At 37.6% G+C, this 20,728-nt stretch overlaps 1 protein-coding gene across 1 annotated transcript; it reads right to left on the bottom strand.

Moving 5' to 3' along the window:
• Positions 1 to 11,600: 11,600 nt before the first annotated feature.
• Positions 11,601 to 18,910, bottom strand: LOC128162149 (uncharacterized). The gene is made up of 3 exons (XM_052825339.1): positions 18,782 to 18,910; positions 12,011 to 18,428; positions 11,601 to 11,658 (listed from the first exon to the last, which is right to left on the bottom strand). The coding sequence occupies exon 2, from the start codon at positions 18,322 to 18,324 to the stop codon at positions 12,211 to 12,213; it is 6,114 nt and encodes a 2,037-aa protein (XP_052681299.1). The 5' UTR covers positions 18,325 to 18,428; positions 18,782 to 18,910; the 3' UTR covers positions 11,601 to 11,658; positions 12,011 to 12,210.
• Between the last annotated feature and the right edge of the window lie 1,818 nt (positions 18,911 to 20,728).

Genomic DNA, 20,728 nt, shown 5'->3' with positions numbered 1-20,728 from the left:
CTATTGATAACAAAAAACAAATCCCAAACACAACAGTAGTTGTATGTCGTTTAATTCTGACTATTAAAATATTACAAGTATACGTAATGGATTAAAGCCATTTTCTTTAATTTAACACCCATCCCCTTCCCCACCCAACCCCCTAAATATTTAAGTAATCGTCGTGAAATCTCCATTAATCTTTTACATAGCTGACACAAAAACGCTACGCTAAAAATACTAATTTGACTATAAGTTCACGCGTTGATATCATTTATATAAGTATGTTTAAATAATTAAACTGATATGGACATAAGAACTATTTTAACAAGAGCTTGGACTTTGGGTTGTTGTGTCAAACAGCAATGTGACGTAGCCTGTATATTTCAGTGTCGGCCTATCGGCCATGGCTCTCTGAAATCAGCAAGATTTGTCTGGCTTTTGAGCTAGGACTACTCAATTGGTGTTTATTTCACCTGAAGCCAGCGTCATTTTTAACGTGTTTTGACGCCAAAAAAAGATAGTTACGTCTTACTGAAAGTCCAAGGCCTTGTTAAAATGGTTCAATTTAAAATGATACGGACATTGTATACATTCTTTGACTGAATTTCAAGGGGAAACATTGTAGAGATGGACTATTTTTATAATGATTTAACCTCATAAACATTACAAACTTTTAGTTAATTGCATTTCAAGGATTAAAAAATGATAAGAATAAAGATATAAATCCTCCATTTCCAGCCTGGACACGACTCACACGGGGGGGGGGGAGGGGGGTGTTGGTGTTGCTCTCTGGGTACTCCGGCTTCCTCCCGCCCCCTTTGCGCTATTATCCGATTATCCGTGCCAACGAAAGATTTTAATATAAGCTGTCAAACTTGATTATCACTAGTTATAAGATAAATAAAGTTCAGTCCAGTTCAAGGATATGATAAAAAAAATTGTCCTAACCAAAAAACGAAACACATAGAAAACACCACTATAAATGGTCACAAGATTAAGCTATTTCTGGATTATCACGAACACTATATATAAGACGACAAGTTAAACACAAGGGAATTTGAATCAGGCAACGGAAGAAAATGTAATTTGGTTAGATAACCATACAACCAGACTTATTTGAATCAATATCCACTTTGAAATTGATACGTATATACTTATATATTTACCTGTCCTTGTCTGTGATAACATTACGAATCAACTTTAAAGCCTATAGTCCAATAATTTCATCAAAGATGAGCGACACAAAATGAGCGTGTCATAATTATAGCATACTGTGGAATCATTAAAATTCGTGGTGGCCCAATTATCGTGGAATTCGTGGGTACCTCTCATTCACGAATTAACATCCTCCATGAATTATTAAATTAGGGTTATAAAGTCATATCTTCCTTTGTAGGTGTAATAGAATACACGAAATTATGTCCCCACGAACCTGTAAAATTAAAGCAATCACACGAAAATTGCCCCCCACGAATTTTAATGATTCCACAGTAACCGAAAAACGGTATTGGCTGTGCAGCGTAGTAATACTTGGAATGTGTTTCATGAAAAAAATAGTAGTTTAAAATGTTGTTTTTAAGTGTAAAAATTGGAAATAATATAAATATATGTACATGTACAGGTTATAAGGAATCAATTTTTTTAGTACTATGAGATAATAATTTCGATCGATGCGTCTATCGCCCTTCGGGCTTTATTGGTTTTGATCACGCCCGGACCAAAATTATCATCTCGTAATATTCAAATAATGGTTCCTTATTCCTTAATGAAAAAACTCATATACACTCGAATTTATTTTTGATAAACAAGCAAACCCAGTGCATCATATTTTACCTCTAACAGTATGTGAATGATGAACGACAACAATTATATACAAGTAATGAATTTATTTCCTAAAAAATAAAATATTTCCAACAGAAATTCATGAATAGAACTTTTTGACAAAAGCTTGGAGTTTGTGTAGCTGTTTCTAACAGAAACGGGATGTACATGCAGGTCTGGCTGTTTATTTTGTTGCTTGCTTTTCAGCCATGGTTCTTTGAAATCAACAAAGATTTGTCTGACTTTTGAGCAAAGGCTACGCAATCTATGACTATTTCACTTAAAACTAGCGTCATGTTGAACTTGCATCATGCCTAAAGTCTAAGGTCTTGTTAAAATTGTTCTAATTTGACACCCAGGGTGCCTTGCTTCGGGAAATTTAATTTGCTTACTGGATTTTAAAATCCAATAAGATTTTTTGTTCAAATCGAATCGGAATTTAATATCGCATAGTAAATAATTTCGAAATTAATTAATTTTAGGGATAATAATATCATATTCCATTAGGACTTTTTAAAAATAGACATCCGGTTTTAATATAGGCGAAATACATACACACTGTATCAATCATAAAAATAGTTATAAACACTGGTGCATCAAATGAAATATTGGTATAGGTTTTTTTCAAAGGGTTGACTTTTTCTCAATTTGTTTTGTTTTCTGTTTTGTTTGTTTTTTTTGGTTTTTTTTTTTTTTGGTTTTTTTTTTTTGGTTTTTTTTGGGGGGGTGTTTTCGGCGAAAGGGAGGTAGTTTTTTTCTGTTTTGTTTTTTTGTTTTGTTTTTTTTTTGGGGGGGGTGTTTGGGGGGGGGATTCTTTAAATTTTGTTTTTGTTTTGTTGTTCTTTTTTGCGGAAAGTGCACCTTTGCTGGGCGTGACAATGCTATTTTGGTCTTGTCATAATTATCCAGCTCAGAATTAAAAGTTTAAGCCCCACATGCAATGAAATTTACCAATAACATACTTTGTAAAATCGCCGCGGAGGTAGAAGTGTTATTGGCATGTGTTATAACAGATGTTATTAGGTCGGGCTCAATAATGTTTACAATCCCACATCAAAAACAATCAGACGTTCAGGTTGAATTGTACCAGCCTTTCAATTCCCAAATACATTATGATTCGGCTGATTATATGGAGAAAAAAGACGACATGACTAATATAGTGAGTTGTGCAAACAAACACAGCGGACAGAAATAAAGGACATGTTAATAAATATTGATGATTTTTGTAGACAGGGTTTTAAAAATTGAGCACACATGGTGTCATAAAAGGAATTGGAAAGAGGAATGTTCAAGATTTTTATTATAATTTTGCAACCCACCCCCACCCCCACCCCAACCCCACCCTTTCCCTTCCATTCGAAGTTTTGAAATATAAGGTCAGCGATTGATACCTGTTGGGTATACTCAGTAGATGAATTATTCAGAAGTATTTCTTGATATGACTCGTAACAACAAAAATCGATCTAATTATTGCAGGCTACCTACCTACATACACTATCCACCACACATGATGAAGACAGTGCCTTTTGTCTCTCACCAGTAACATTATCAACCGAATCAGGTGTTACGTCAAAGAAGTTTTAATTAAGGTTTATTGGGCGGGTTTCCGGCAGATGCATAATAAGAGAGGCATCTTTGAAGATTACTAAAAGCAACTACATCTATTTTTAGTAATGAAAATTACTTCATTATCAAGATAGTTGTGAACAATATTCTGTTCAAAGAGGATTATTCGTTCGCTATGGCGATGTTTATTAATTCATTGTCTGCAGTTTCTATATTTAATATCATATGGGTGGTTATCAAATGACATCTTGAAACCATGCACGTGGCTATCACATGAACATTTTCATAAAATTGCTTCTTTTCAAAGTTAGCCAAACAAGAACAAAAAACAAAACAAAACAAAAAATAAATACCCCCAAAAAATCAAAAAACAAAAGTGAAAATGTAGGATAAGGAATTTTAAAAGATGTATTGCAACACATATGATTGTCTATTTTGTAAACGTTTATTCACCGAAAAAATAAATTTGCTACCATAATCATTTCAACACAAACCTTAATAAGGGGGTCTCTTTGTTACTTTGGCGAGATTTTTTATGAACTGTCATACCGTATTGATGAGTCATATCGTGCAGTGATATTGATATCTAGACAATCACAGTCCAAGATTTTTATTGTTTCATCAAGATTTATGCCTGCCCATTTTATTTTTCTTAATTCTTTTTTTCTCATTATGACCCGAGCGTTAAACAATTCTGGTTTGTTTTTTGTTTTTTTTACAACGCAAAGAAATGACAAAATTAAAGCAATATTAGGCGAGAGCGATTTTATTACCATTTATTGAGTATTTTTTTCCATGGAAGGGGATAGAAATAATCAGTCCTTGTAGACTTAATAAGTAGTCTTCAAAGTAAAATTCCTTTACGGATCTTCCATAAAAAGGTATCTTGCCCTAAGCCTCTATTCAAATCGATGGCCCGTCCTTGAGCTATAAATATATATACAACCCATTGGACTACAGAAAAACATGACAGCAAGCATATTGTTTTAAAATATCTTGATAAAATACTTCAAGAATGTTTTTGTGACGTATATTGTACAAATGTGTATTTGATATTACATAAAATTATAATTACATTGGATGAAAACGACGCAAAAATCGTAGATATACTACGTAAATACATACTAACACCTAGAAAATCGACGAATTCACAGAAGAGAGAATGGGAGAAAATATGATATAATTTTGAAACCAGTCTGGATCTTTTAAAGTCTTATTCACCAATTCGCAATTGAGACGTTCGGAAATCTTTGCAGACGAAAAAAATAAAACATCTAAAAATCGAGACTATGAAATAAGATAGTCAATTTGAATTCTGATACAGCCCCCACCAATCCCCACCCTCGATCCCCTACCATCAAAACCACCTCTACCATTTTCTCGAAATTTCAATATCATTTTGCTTTTACGATATCAATTCAAATTTTGCTCAAAATCTTCTAAACTTCTAGCCTGTACTACTTCCATCGCATAAAATCAGGAATCAGTGACGAATTTTGTTTTATATATATAAGAAAATAATGTAATGTCAAATATTTTCTTTTGTGATGTAAAATTCTTCAATTGATTAGTCATCCATTAGATATTGTTTTACAATAAAACAGCTAGAAGATAGAAATAGAAATGAGCGTGATCACCCATTGAATCCCCTGTGCTTTTCAATTCAAATATTTACACGAAACGTCAGCCTCGCCGAAACTCCCGCCAGATCTCGTTTGCACACAAACCGAGATGAGACTTCGTTGGGAGTTTAGCGGTTTCGCAGTCGTGATTTTGTTTTTTTGTTATCAAAAAAAAAATTCCGCGCTAATTACTGTTGTCGTTATTCATATTTGCAATGTTTCAACTTTCGATGTCTGCACAAAATCCGTTTGGATTTGTTCTAAAAGTTGGGGAATAGATATTACGTGTTAAGCACAGAGACTAAGTCTAGAACCCGATAATAATAACACCTCCCTCCGTCGTGAGACGTGACTCATCCCCCTTTTCATGTTGCCCTAAATGCTTAAAGAGGCTGGGTGGTCCACTTATTAGCCATTAGATCAAGTATAAGTTTTCAGATTTGGATTTATGCTCTGTTATTTTTTTTTTTGAAACTTTATTAAAAAAAAATGACATATTTTAGCTTTAGAATTTGATTATTTTTTTCTATATCTTTATATAGAGCTCTTCTTTTTAAGGAAGTTAATATAGTTCACAAATGGCCATGACCTTCCAGTCCTCTTAAATCAAAAGAGAAAAAAGGCATTACACTTTTCGAACCCAAGATTTTCTGCATCGAACTGGTTTTTATTCTTGTTAGTACTTCAAGACTGAATTGATAGGTTTTGTAATTTTTTCCCAGAATTCAGTGACAAAACCGTCAAAACCAGACACCGGAAATTAGGAATCGGTCATTTAATGACGTCAGCCCTATGTCACTTACAGCACGGAGACTCATCAACCTGTCTTTTTCACCTGTGTGTAATTTTTAAAAGTAGTTCAAGCTGAACAATATATTTCTCTGTTTATGGAATATACTGTGGTTTCATTAATATTCAAGGGTATCAATTTTCGTGGATAAAGTGAAAATCAGAGTTTCAAGGATACATATGTACATAAATTCATGGCCAATGCCCTATCAATATTCAAAATGTTGATAAAAATTGCACTACAATGAACATATACTTTCATCGATCAACTTAACAACGAAATCCACGAAAATTGGTATTCAACGAATATTGATGAAATCACAGTATTTCAACCCCCCATGTATTAGTTTTAAAGCTTTCATTGCACTCTTTACTTACTTTTGCAAGCCGACCATTTGTACTTTCATTATAAAGTGAAAGCTTTTGTAATCAAGGACAGGTGAACCTGATTCTCATAGCCCAATACTTCATTATTTGTTACGTTCTAGATATGCCGCGACGCTTTATATGGAGTGATTATGATGTCTGAAACTTGATCTGAAAAGTAATCTCCATATTGAAACCGAACCTTGGAAATGAATGGCTTGCAGTGATGAGAAATATAAAACAACTTTTTGTACTAAACGGATCAAATTAAAGCTACTATATTTGATGATGATGAGGTTGCATTTCATCGTTTAACTTTCTGAAATTTTCCCACGCGTTTTAATCGAAACAAATTGGCACGCCTCTCTATACTTTTGTTATTTCGCACTTATAAATAGATACATGTAAATTAAGACTGTAAGAGTGTACTGTATAACTCAGCTTTTTAAAATTGACATTTATACCGAAGTGAATTTAAGAATATTTGTCTGAGAAAAACTTTATGATTGTGCCAATTGTGTTTCGCGATCGATCGAGACACTATCCATACTTTGAGAGAACAAAATACATAGAATTAAGGTAGATCTGATGGTTAATCTGTTGAAGATCCAGCGTCCTAAAAATTCATGAAATTTTGACATAGTCAAACAGATCATATACCGGTAAACAAATGATTCTATAGGTTCAATCAAATTTGACCAGCTTGTTTTCGCATAATGGTCAGGTCAAGGTCCCTACCTTTTTTCCTCAACTTAAAAGATGATAAAAATAAATATAGTTATCTGAAGTTTAGTAGACATCTGTATAAGATGTAAAGTTTCTATTCTTCAATGAAATGAGTTGATATCAGAATGTCTATAAGGTTTTATTACTAAATTGGAATAAATATTTAAACTAAAATTAATATTGCTTAGCCCGCATTTCCTCTAATTTTCTTTTTAAAAGATATTTAGATTTTTTTAAGCTTCCAATATAAAATATTTCTGATTTTATCATGTCATGAAGACTTTATTGCGTGGACCCTGAGGTCCACGCAGAAAATATATAAGCGAGGTTAAACCGGATGCTATGGGGAAAATTCAGCCTGCGCATGATCTTGCCTGGTTCCTGTGCGTAATGGGTAGCTCAGGGAACCAGGCTAGCACAAGTTTATCTGAATCGGGATCGGGATTCCTTGCCATATGACACATATAAGTTCAAAGGCGCTGTAATTGTAAAGTTGTCGGTAAACGGTACAGACAAGGTATTCCTTTTAAAGAAATGATTGGCATGTGATATGAACTATCAGTATTATGAAATAAGTTAATGTTATGCCGAAACTACAACATGCATCAAATAGCATAATTTGCAATGTTTTGTTGTTTTCCGAATACACATGTAACTTAACTTTACATTTATAGTAGGTGAGGCTAGAGAACTTCCCGATTAAATTTTTTAATAATTTAAGTATGATTGAATAATTATGTCACTATAAAAGTTTAAATCTCAAGAAAAATGCATCAAAATATGAAATTTTTTAATTTACACAAAGCTGTCACTGTAAAGTTAATAAAGTAAAGCGAATCGTAATGTGTGTACAAATAGCAGAATTCACCGAATGCCTGATACCATACATGTTAACTTCATTCATAGATAAATCATAATTATTTTAGAAGATTCTGAGATAAAAAGTCAGGGCTATACATGCATGTATACGCAATACAACGTACAAGTGGTTAAAAGCAGAGGGCTGGATTCTGAGGAATCTCTGATAATTTTAAGGCTTTCACGTTTTCGTTGGAAACACATGCAAAAGGTCCACGTATTGTAGTCCTTTTTAAAAGGACAGCAACTTGTATAAAGATATTAGTTGGCAAAAAAGCTAATAAATTGACCATTTCGGACTTTTTCGACACAAGAATGTTGATAAAACCCCATATGAATCATGTTAAGTATTATTCAAAGATATGATAAATTAATCAAACTATGTATCAGTGATAGAAATATTTCTTGAAAATTTATGGATCCAAGCAATATTGAACTCTCGTCTCGTTCAACCAAACGCTCGGCTTGTTGGAGATTTACGGAGACAGCCTAGCGTCGAGGTGAACGAGAGTATTTGAACTCTGGCGTAAGAATACATACAACTACAAAACATATCTTAATTGTTCGTACCATTTAAAATCTGACTATTTTCAAGGTATTTATAAATATGTTTCCTTGAAAAACAATGCTATAGCATACATTATTTCGGATTTATCAATTATTCTCAAGAACTAATTTTTGTCAGCGGCGATGATTTGTGCTTTGGTCCAAACACTGTTTCATTTTCGGTTTGTCAGAGTAACTGCAGAGGAGAGTTGATTAAAATCAATTCCCAAAAATGACAACTTTTGACAAGAAAACACTTTTTTATAATAATAAAGTGAAACAGAAAAGAAAATTCACTTGTACAGTCGAAAAAAAACGATTGAAGCTTGGCGGAATAGTACCATTTCTGTTGAAGTCGCAGAGCGGTTGGAAATTTGTAAAGCTGAGTAAGAGTCTACATAAGCATTCTCAGGGGAAACTCTATCTCAGAATCACATTGAAGAATGAAGGGCATAATGATTTTTCTACGACATTATAGATGAAAGGAATTTTACTTCATTTTACGGAAGAAAACGGACGGAGAAGCACAAGCAGTTTTAGACCGCGAATGGACTAAACACGAAAGGTCTGAGTGTGATATTGCGCGTTTGCAATTTTGATCAAGGCTTGTTTTACGAGTCAGAAATGAATTTGAACTGATTTTAACTTCTTTGACAAATTGCGATTGTAATCTTTAAGAACGCCTCGTTACGATGTCGATTCATAAACATTATTCTGTTTACAGGCCTATCTTTAATACATGAATTATTTATGCCCGCCAATTAATGTTACATTTTGTAAGACAAAAAATGAATAAAACTTCGTATAACAAAATTTACAGATACGTTTTCTTATAAATCCCTAAATGAAGTTTTCATAAAGATAAGTAGTAGGTGCCATGGTGTGTTTCAGCAAAAGTCGTTAGTTTGATTAGTACATAGAAAAAGTAGTGACTGAGATTATTCATCCGCTATTTTGACCTCTTGACCTATAATGATGGTATGAAAGAATAACAGCGGATTGCGCAAACATTGTTATATAAGGGAAAATATTTACAAGTGTAAATATTGTTATTTAAAATCCTAGTACAAGTTTTTTTTAAAACATGAAGAGTACATGTAATATTTGTTTTTGTTCATGTATTTGTTTTATTTAAATGCCATGTCTCAAAACCAATTCGTCAGTGCGGACGTTATACATAGAAAAAAAACCTGGATTGGTCTTGGCATCATATGATAAATTCATCAAAGTTCATTGACAAGGAAACATATCCTCAACAATTAATGGTCATTTTGGCAGAGTTCCAGGGTAATTGATAATGGTCATCAAGTGAATTATTACGGGGTTCAATGAACTTGTGGTGCTTGTCATATCTACTTTGCGTTTTATTATTTTTGAATGCTGTCATGTACAAATATAGATCTATGGAGAGAAAAAAGTACTGGTATATAACAAAAATCACGTCTTGCATTTAAATCAAGGAAGAAATGATTTTTTTTTTTTGCACCTTTGTATTATAATTGGAGATGTGATCTGAATTGTGAATTTTATTTACAAGTGAACATATTTTTACGAAATGCAATACTGTAAATTATGATCAATCTATACCAAAAAAGCAATCGACAGGTATTTCCGCCATTCGGTGAAAGACCTTTTGTTAACATTGAGTTTTTTCCTTCTATATCAAATCCAGGTAGATTTTTGTTATGAGAAAAAAATTCAATGTAACAGGTATTCAAAAGTTTTATGATTGATTAACAAAAAAAAAGCTATTTTAGACTATAATTATCTCCTTTAAGATGAGATTTTGAGTGTTGTATCAAGAGCTTGAAAAATACTCAAATTGTGTTGCAAAAATACCGAGTATTATGTTTTGATTTTTTTTAAATCATACCTTAAAACTGAAGGTTCTAATTATTAATTTGTCGCCTATTCATCCTCCTTAAATGACCCTTTACCTTTTAAAAACATGTCAGCACCTCAATTGAAATCCTTGTTATTTGAGGGTTAAAATGATCATCAACTCATGTAATTATACATGTAACAGTTTATGTAACAGTGTTTAAAATTTTAAAAATTAACAGCTATAAATTTCGAACGACATGTCATAAGTTTTAAAGACCTCAGATTACCTGAGATTTAAGAGTCGTTCATTACACAACATTCCATGAAGGTCAAAGGTCAATGTCACTTTGACAATTCAAATTAAATACTAAAAAAATAAGGATTTTTTTTCCCTTGAACTGCCATCATTATAATTATGAAATGAAATTAAACATTTTTAAAACTTTTCGAAACTAATCCATCTATATAAACCAAATTTGATGTGTTTCATTAAACCTAACATAACATATAAAATTCTACATTTTTATCAAAATATGCTTTTGAAAGTGTTACGATATTTCTAAAGCTCTGCTAAATCATATCCAGGTGACTGTTAAGACCCATGGGCATCTTATCGTCAGGAATGTTTAAGATCGTGTCTCTGAATATTCCATTATGGATGTATTTCTATTACGTTATGTATGCAAGATGAATACTTCTTTGGAAAAAAAAACCCCAGACATATAGTGTCCTTGTTACAGGAAGTAAAGAGTTTTTTAGTTTATCTGATGAGCTGTAAGGGGTCGCCGAAGTATTGGCTTGAATAACTGCTAGTATTAATTGGTGAGATAGAATTATGTGTTTCCGATATTCCTTGGCAATAGAATGGACAATGAAGACGCATGACAATGACAAGATACTGAATACTCTTATAAATGAATAACAGCGTAGAGAAAGTACGAAAAAGAAGATAGGCAGTCAGCAAAACACATTTCAAATTTATCTCAGACTTTGAGATTTGATTTTATCTTACCCATAAACTATATATAAAAACATAATGAAACAATACTGTGGTTTCATTAATATTCAAAAGTATCAATTTTCGTGGATAAAGTGAAAATCACAGTTTCAAGGATAATATTATGTAAATTCGTGGCCAATGACCCAATCAATACAAAATGTTAATAGAAGTTGCATTTCAATGAACATTTAATTTCGTGGATCAACTCAAAAACGAAATCCACGAAAATTGATATTCAACGAATATTGATGAAACCACAGTATTTCATATGTTTTAACACGAAAATTTGTCCGTTCCACTATGGCTTCTATAGAACTCTTCTTCTCAATGAGATAAACTTAGTCTAAACAAAAATGGACACTTTGTATCATTCTGGTATAAAGGTATCAAGCATTATGGGGAAATTTGGATGAAAGTTGTCACTTTATGATCTGAACATAGCTGAATCATGCGTTTGAAAGTGGGTTTTGTTCTGCCCCAATAAAAGTCGGACTCACAAGTGTCGGTGAAATCAGTTTATTTGGGAGACAGATAACCGTCTCAGACGACGGTAAAAAGCTGTAACAAAAAAAATGTAACAATCAATGACTGGTACAGGTTTCCATACAAAAAATATTAGGACAGAGTTTGCAATTAGATTATGAAACCTTACACATATGATTTAAACAGTTGAATTCAGTCTATTCATATGATAAACAGCAAGTTAAAGTAAATTAATCAACTGCAACTCGAAATTAAATGACCAGAAATATGATGGACAAAATGGCGCCCCATACACCGAGCACATGGTAAACATAAAATACAAGATTTCAAGAATATGCATCGCTTAGCATTACTGACATGAAACATACAGATAATTCACATAAAAATATGTTGAAATAACCTAGTTTACAAATGTCAAAAGACTTACACTGTGGATTACAAGCCTCGATACAGAGAATCAGAGTTGTGCATACATCGAGTATGGCGCGGTTTTCCAACATAAAAAATTAAGTCGTACGACAAATCTTTCGTAACAAAAAATAAAATGTACACGAAACATGACACTCCCCGTCTGATATATAAAATTATATCACACAAGATTTGAATACAATTTAGTACAGAAAACATTCAGTTCTCCAATAATAAAATGAGTTCCGTCACTGGTCTGACGTAAGAGGTGGTCTTGCCGTCCTTGCTGACACGTACTTCAACCTTGCGAACCAAGTTGTCCTTGCCAGGAAACGTTGCAGTAATGCGTCCAAGCGGCCAGTTGTTGCGATGGGTTTCGACATCCTTTAACAACACTATGTCACCAACACTAATGTTACGTTGACCATGATGCCACTTCTTACGCGCTTGCAAGGTATGCAGGTATTCCTTCTTCCATTTGTCCCAGAACATCTTGGCGAGGTGCTGTACTCTCTTCCACTGTACCTTGAAGAGGTCCTTAGCAGTTGTGTCGCATACAGCTTCGGTCGGTACATCCGTCTTCTGAGTAAGCAAAATGCTTGGGGTAAGGACAAAAGGCGAGTCTGGATCTGACGAAACGGCGGTAAGTGGGCGAGAATTTATGATCGCACTTGCCTCGGCCAGAAAGGTGGTAAGTACCTCGTGCGTAAGACCCTGTGCTGAATGATCCTTCAACATGTTGTCCAATATGCGCCGTGTCAACCCTATCATGCGCTCCCAAGCTCCACCCATATGGGATGCATGGGGCGGGTTGAAAATCCAGGTTGTTCCCCGAGAGTGCAGGAAATCCTTGACCTGACGATCTTCCACGTTGATTGCGTCGATCTGTAGAGGGTCGGTAGCGCCAACAAAGTTGGTTCCTCTGTCGGAACGGTACTCCTTTGCCTGTCCTCGTATGGCTGTAAAGCGCTTCAGGGCGTTGATGAAGGATGATGCGGACATCTCCTCTACTACCTCGACATGGACTGCGCGTGTCACCAGACATGTGAACAGTGCTGCCCATCGTTTGCCGTTGGCTGGAACTCCCCGAGTGCGACGAGTCACGACGTCCCAGGGCCCAAAGATATCTACTCCCACCGAAGTGAACGGTGGCTCTCCTGGCAGTATGCGGTCTGTAGGCAAGTCAGACATCTTCTGGGTTGCGAAGCTCCCACGTTGTCGCCGACAAGTAACACACTTGTGAATGAGGGACGAAACAAGGCGCTTGCAGCCGGTGACCCAGAACCCACAGGACCTGACCTTTCCCTCCGTAAAGTGGCGCCCTTGGTGTTGCACCAGTTGATGGTACTTGCGTACAAGTAAGGTCGCAATGTGATGCTTCCCCGGTATCAGTATAGGGTTCTTGCAGACAGTCGCATCGTTGAGATGTCTTAAGCGTCCACCAACTCTAACAATACCATCGTCGTCGAGGAACGGACTCAATGCAAGAATGCTGCTATTCTTCGGCAATGGTTGTTTGGACCTCAGACAGTAAATCTCCTCACAATAGACTTCTCTTTGCACTGTCTTGATAATGTAGTTTTCTGCTCTTTGAGAGTAGTCTATGGACTTCGGTAAAATCTGTGATTTACCTCCCTTTCTGCTTATGATGAATCGCTGGAGCAGGGCGATACCCTCGACCAATCTGTCCCAGCTGGAAAATCTCTCATATCTCTGAGTTCCAAGCATAGGTTCACACTCAGTCTTCAAACATACAGGTCTGACTTCTCTGTCTGACAGAGGTTCCTGTAGGGGAAACCCTTCTGCCTTGGTTTCGTCGTCAATGCGCTGCAGGTGAGTAGTTCCTCTAAGCCAAGCACACTCTCCAATGTCCTTAGGAACTACGCCTCTAGTGCCCTCGTCAGCAGGGTTGAGGTGTGTCGGCACAAAGTTCCACTGCGACGGCTCACTAAGGCTTCTGATTTTCTCGACCCTGTTGGAGACGTAAATAAAAAATCGTCTCTTATCATTGTGGATATACCCCAATACCACACGACTGTCGGAAAAATACTTCACCGAGTCGAACATTATGTCCATGTGATCCATGACTATCTGCGATATCTCAATGGCTAGAACAGCTGCACAAAGCTCTAAACGGGGTATGGTATGGCCTGATACTGGTGCCACTTTAGACTTCCCTAGTAGAAATCCAGTCATCGCAGAGCCATCTTCGTAGTACACCTTCATGTAAGAAACGGCAGCTATGGCTTTCTCTGACGCGTCCGCATATGTCCACAGTTCCTTTCTTACTGCCTTGCTAAGATGTACCACGGTTGTTCTGGGTATGTGGATCTTCTCCAACTCCTTCAGAGATGAACTCCACTCTTCCCAGCTTGCCAGAATATGGTCCGGCAGCGGCTCATCCCAGTCTGAGGTACAGGTCACTACGTCTCTAAGAATGAGTTTCCCGCTGATGATAACAGGTGAGAGAAAGCCTAATGGATCGAAGAGGCTGTTCACTGTCGACAGTACACCTCTGCGTGTTGTGGGCTTGTCATCAGTAGAGATGCGGAACTCGAACATATCACTCGACAAGTTCCATCGCATACCAAGACTCCGTTGCACGAGCTGGTCCTCATCAAGGTTCAGGTCGTAGATGTCCTGTGCTAAGTCTCGTGGCTCAAACGCCTTCATGACATCCGCGCTGTTTGATGCGAACTTGTGGAGCCTTAGGTTCCCGTATTGCTTCAATGCGTCCTGGGTTCTGCACATCAGGTCTACTGCTTCTTGGCTTGTTGAGCATGATGTCAGACCATCATCAACGTAGAAGTTCCTCTTGATGAACTCCTTGACATCAGGTCCATGGCTTTCCTCAGATAGTTCTGAGATCTTCCTGAGGCCCAGTGTCGCTATGGCCGGAGAAGGACTATTACCAAAAACGTGGACCTTCATTCGGAATTCTGTTAGTTCCGTTCCGATCTCGTTGTCCTTGTACCAAAGGAAGCTGAGAAAGTCTCTGTGCTCTTCTCTGACGGTGAAGCAGTGAAACATGTGCTGCACGTCTGCTACGACAGCAATCATCTCCTTCCTGAAACGAAGCAACACTCCAAGCAAGCTGTTGGTGAGGTTCGGGCCAGACAGCAGTTGGTCGTTCAAAGAGGTTCCCTTGAACTTCGCAGAGGAATCAAATACGCCCCGGATCTGGTGAGGTTTCTGAGGGTGGTAGACCCCGAAGAGAGGAAGAAACCACTGCTCCTGCGTTGACTTGGAAGTGGGTGCTTTCTCAGCATGATCGTTGTCGAACAGCTTTGTCATAAAGGTCGCAAAGTGTTCCTTCTTTACTGGATCTCTCTTGAGACTTGCGTCCAAGGCTCGTGCACGTCTCAATGCAACCTCATAGTTGTTTGGTAGTCGTAATCTTGGTTGGCGGAAGGGTAGGGGAGCTACCCACTTTCCATCCTCACCTATCAATAGTTCTTTGTTCATGATGTCCATAAACATCCTATCTTCCACTGATGATCCCACTTTGTTATCATCTGGTGTGCGTCTGAATAAGTGTTCATCAGATGAAGTGTCAGATACCCGTAATCTGTTTGTCACATCTCTGGTTGGAAGCTTCTCTCTCACGGATAAGTACTGGGCACATGGTTCAAGAATAGTTCCACGTCCGCTGTCCGTGATGAAGGTCTTGTACACATTCGCAGCTCTTGGTCTGTGTTGTCCAGACAAGCATGTGTCGCCGATGATCGTCCAACCAAGGGGTGACCTCTGTGCAAATGGTTCGTGGTCACGTCCTATGCGCTGCTCAAGAACATGGTGGACTTGAGGAAGGTCTCTTCCTATCAGCAACAGAATTTTTCTTGAAGCGTCAATGGGTAGGATGTCGCCGGCTATATCCCGCATGTGCTTGTGCTGAAGAGCAACGTCAGGTGTAGGGATCTCTTGGTAGTTGTTCGGTATTTCATCACACTCTAACGTGCACGGCAAGGGTAGTCTGGTCTCACCCCTGGCTGATTCAATATAGAGTCCTGAGGCAGTTCTCCCGAAGGTTGTCACTTGTCCAGAACATGACGTCATCAGGTAAGGTATTGTCTCTGTATTGATGTTCAGCAAGTCAAACAATTCCTTCTTAGCCAAGGTCTTGTTACTCTGGTCGTCAAGCATAGCATACAGAGAGACAGCTCTTCCATCATAGGTGACAGTCGCGGGAACAATTCTTGCACAAGATTTTCCCTTAAATTCCTTCCCTACTTCTGTGCAGTTGCTGTTTATGGTTGTGACGTGCTGTTCTTTTGTTACTTGCTGACGCCTAGGAGCCTCCTCCCCGCCATGAACTGATGAGGCCCTTCCAGTGGTAGGAGCTGGTGACGAATCAACATGGAGAGACGTAGTGTGGAACTCACTTCCGCATTCCTTGCACATGATGGCCTCTTTACAGTCTTGTTTCCTATGACTTGCGGAACAACACCGAAAACAGAGTCTGTGTTCACGGAGCAACTTCATACGTTCTTCAATAGGCTTGGCCTTAAACACTCGACAGTTATTGACACTGTGTTTAACACCCGGACCGGTGTGAATTATACACACATCAAGCTTCGGCTCGCTCAGATTTCCGGATCCTGTTGGTTGATACACTGTGGTTTTCTTCGTGTTCACTCTTCCCCTTGGAACGTTCATAGGCTGCTTTTCGTTGTGGTTAGCGTCAGTGTGATACGCAAAACTTGGGTCGTTTTTCACTCTGCTCATCTCCTTCATGAAGTCAACAAACACACCAAAGGGTGGAAACACAGTCTGATGTTCAAGCTTGTACTTCATGGCTCTGTTGGTCCATTTCTCCTGCAGGCCATACGGAAGTTTTGAAATGATGGGTCTAATCCCTGAGGATGAGTCTAGATAGGCCAACATTGCACTGTACTTCGGATCCTCCTTCAAAAACTTCATCTCCATAAGAATGTCTGACAGATCGTAAAGTTTTTGATGATCTCTGTTGCCAAGCTTTGGGAAACTCAACAGTTTGGCTCTTACGGATGCTTCCACATGTTCTGGTGCACCATAGCGCTCATCCAACCTTTCCCAAAGTCTTCTTAGTCCTCTTGAGATGTCGAAGATGTTGGATGTCCTCATGCTTGTTGCGTGCTTCTTAGATTCCGGACCTAAGTACTTGATAAGAAGGTCCATCTGCTCGGAGTCCAAGACTTGAAGCTCATTCACTACACACATAAAGCTGTGTTTCCAGGCACTGTATGATTCTGGTCTATCGTCAAAGTGAGTAAGTCTGGAGAATAGCAAGTCCTTCCTCAGGAGGAATCGGGTAACATCAGTTACTTGTGGTCCCTGATCAGTCACAAGTGGTGATAAGGGGTGTGAGGCAGCCACATACGGTTGTGCGACAGGCACGTGAGGGTGTGCGGTAGGCACGTGAGGGTGTGCGGCAGGCACATGAGGCTGCGCGGCAGGCATGGATGGCTGTGCGGCAGGCACGTGAGGTTGTGCGGCAGGCACGTGAGGTTGTGCGGCAGGCACGTGAGGTTGTGCGGCAGGCACGTAAGGTTGTGCGGCAGGCACGTGAGGTTGTGCGGCAGGCATGTGAGGTTGTGCAGCAGGCACGTAAGGCTGTGCGGCAGGCACATGAGGCTGTGCGGCAGGCACGTGAGGTTGTGCGGCAGGCACGTAAGGCTGTGCGGCAGGCACGTTGGGCTGTGGGGCAGGCACATAAGGCTGTGCAGTAGGCACGTACGGCTGTGCGGCACGCACATAAGGCTGTGCAGTAGGCACGTACGGTTGTGCGACAGGCACGGACGGCTGTGTGTCAGGAACCAAAGGCTGTGCTGCAGGTACATAGGGTTGTGCATCCGGGTCAAGTTGGGTCGGATCGGAAGTACCGGTCAGTAGTCCTGGCGATGCAGAAGGTTGACGTGGAGTGGATTGATCCTGTCCTGGTTTAAAGTTGCTGACTTCGCCTAAGGAACTCGTTCGTCTCTTCATAGGTGACATCTGTATCATGGTCGATTCAAAGGCTTGACAATCAGCTTCAGCTTCTGCAGCCTCTCTCTCGAGATGTAGCATTTCCATTGCAGCATCGAGTTCCACTCGTTGTTTCCTGAGCTCCAATTCTCTGGCGGTGTATGCCATCCTAGCCTTTGCTCGGCTTACATCAGCCCTCTTCTTCGCTAAGATGTCGGCAAAGGAGTCCTCATCCTGATAGTACTCTTCCTGATACTCCTCTTCATCTTGTGTGACGTACTGCCTCTTGCCATCAGTCGTCTGTGATTCCCGGGCATCCTCTGTAGGGTCAGGAGTGACCTGGGTGCCCTCTGTTGAGTCGGGAGTGATCTGCTCTGCTGAGGTAGACATCCTAGTCTTTTTACTGTTCTGCCCCAATAAAAGTCGGACTCACAAGTGTCGGTGAAATCAGTTTATTTGGGAGACAGATAACCGTCTCAGACGACGGTAAAAAGCTGTAACAAAAAAAAATGTAACAATCAATGACTGGTACAGGTTTCCATACAAAAAATATTAGGACAGAGTTTGCAATTAGATTATGAAACCTTACACATATGATTTAAACAGTTGAATTCAGTCTATTCATATGATAAACAGCAAGTTAAAGTAAATTAATCAACTGCAACTCGAAATTAAATGACCAGAAATATGATGGACAAAATGGCGCCCCATACACCGAGCACATGGTAAACATAAAATACAAGATTTCAAGAATATGCATCGCTTAGCATTACTGACATGAAACATACAGATAATTCACATAAAAATATGCTGAAATAACCTAGTTTACAAATGTCAAAAGACTTACACTGTGGATTACAAGCCTCGATACAGAGAATCAGAGTTGTGCATACATCGAGTATGGCGCGGTTTTCCAACATAAAAAATTAAGTCGTACGACAAATCTTTCGTAACAAAAAATAAAATGTACACGAAACATGACAGGTTTTATTTTTCAGTTTTAATGGTTGCCTGTATTTTTCATACACGGAAAAATACTGGGTTAAATTATATATATATATATATATATATGTCATGATTCGGCTGCCTTATCGATTCGGGGCTATACATTATGCTATTCCCATTGTATATCTTGAGAAATGAGGTAGTAAATACTCAGTTTGTGCAAATGCAATAATAATATCACATTTCTATGTACTTTGTGTGCAAACTATATAATAAATGAGTAAGTACTACTGGCCGTATGCCTCATATGAAACCAACTGAGATCAACCGAATTCGATCACAAGAATATCATGTCACATATATTTAAAAAAACATATGAAAAAAGGAAGAGAATATATCCTTAACCACGCTATCACGATTTTAGTTTGCAATTGAATAATTTTTCAAATTTCAATAAGATACATTTTGTATGTAATTTTTGTTTTTGACATTAAGCAGTAAGCCACTCTGTATTCCCGAGAGCTCTCATACCTTGTAATTCCAAGTGTCTTCCAGACGCTAATGTTTTTTCCCCTTTGAGAATCTTTATAGCTATCAATAGTCAGGCATTATATTGTTCTTTAACAGCCTTCTTTGTTATAATTCTTGATGAATGAAAATGTAAAACGATTTTGACGATGAAATGCACAATATTGAGTAATAAGGACAAGTTCAAATATTGATAAAAATAGTAATTCTTTATTAAAAATATACTGAAGGTTGGCGAATAAACATGATGGCTTTAATTCAACCATGTCCGCAATTTATCATTTTTCCGCGAAATTAATTGAATACTGTCATTAGTTTGTAAAAACGTTTCAAAGCTTTTACTTTGATCATCGTAGCCACAGGCCAAGCCCGATTTGACTTTAATGTCTTTTAAAAAAGTCAAAACGGGATTGGTCCCCGTGATTGCAGCATGAAATTAAAACCATTACGATTGGTATTTTTTAGAAATCTTAAAATTTTAACACCGAAGAACTTGAAAGAAAGACCTACAGTATTTGATATATCGATTTGTTAAGACCTCTGATTTTCATTAATTGGTTAAAATGAGTATCCTTATTCTATATATAGCATTATGCTTCAATAAAATCGGAGCTTTCGAAAGCCATTGTTCTATTTTATCTGTTTTTTTTATCATCATTTATCATAATCAATTATTAATCGATTAACATGTATCCTATTATTTCCGATGATATATCAAGAATTTTTTTTTCACTTCTTGACTACAATGAAATATCAGACCAATTCATATAACTGTATGGAATAGCTTTTAGTTTGGAATCAACATTTTTTACATTCTCTATGTCTTTAAATTAGTTTGCTGGTGGGTTTTTTTTTTCCTCTGCTCGTCTCTTGTTCTATTTTGGTGGGATTTCAAATAGGCTTTGCCTTAAATTTGGATGAATATATATTTCAGCTCAAAATAATTTCCATTGATGTGAATAGTTTTAACGATTATTAAAAAAAACTTTCATAAATTCATGATCATAATGTAACGAACTTTTTGTTAGGCTGCGGTTTTTTTCTCTCCAGATTTTTCGTTCATTAAAAACTGATTTCCTGATTATGTCTTTTTATAACACAGGGATTAAAAGATGATGCTGCGAGCACTTTATAAATAATCTAAATAATTTCTCATTATTATATCTTGTGACCAATTCACATCTAATTCATTAAAGTCCACGTGCTTTAATCTTCTATAACCAAGCTGAGTAAAATTTGCAGCGCCTACGTTTTCACAGAAAAAATGGAATTTTTTCAATCTTTGAATTGGATCTTTTTTTAAGAACTATTTTAACGATAC

The sequence above is a fragment of the Crassostrea angulata genome, chromosome 9 (assembly GCF_025612915.1).
Source record: "Crassostrea angulata isolate pt1a10 chromosome 9, ASM2561291v2, whole genome shotgun sequence".
Taxonomy (NCBI): Eukaryota; Metazoa; Mollusca; class Bivalvia; order Ostreida; family Ostreidae; genus Magallana; species Magallana angulata.
This window is presented reverse-complemented; position numbering and strand designations above follow the sequence as displayed.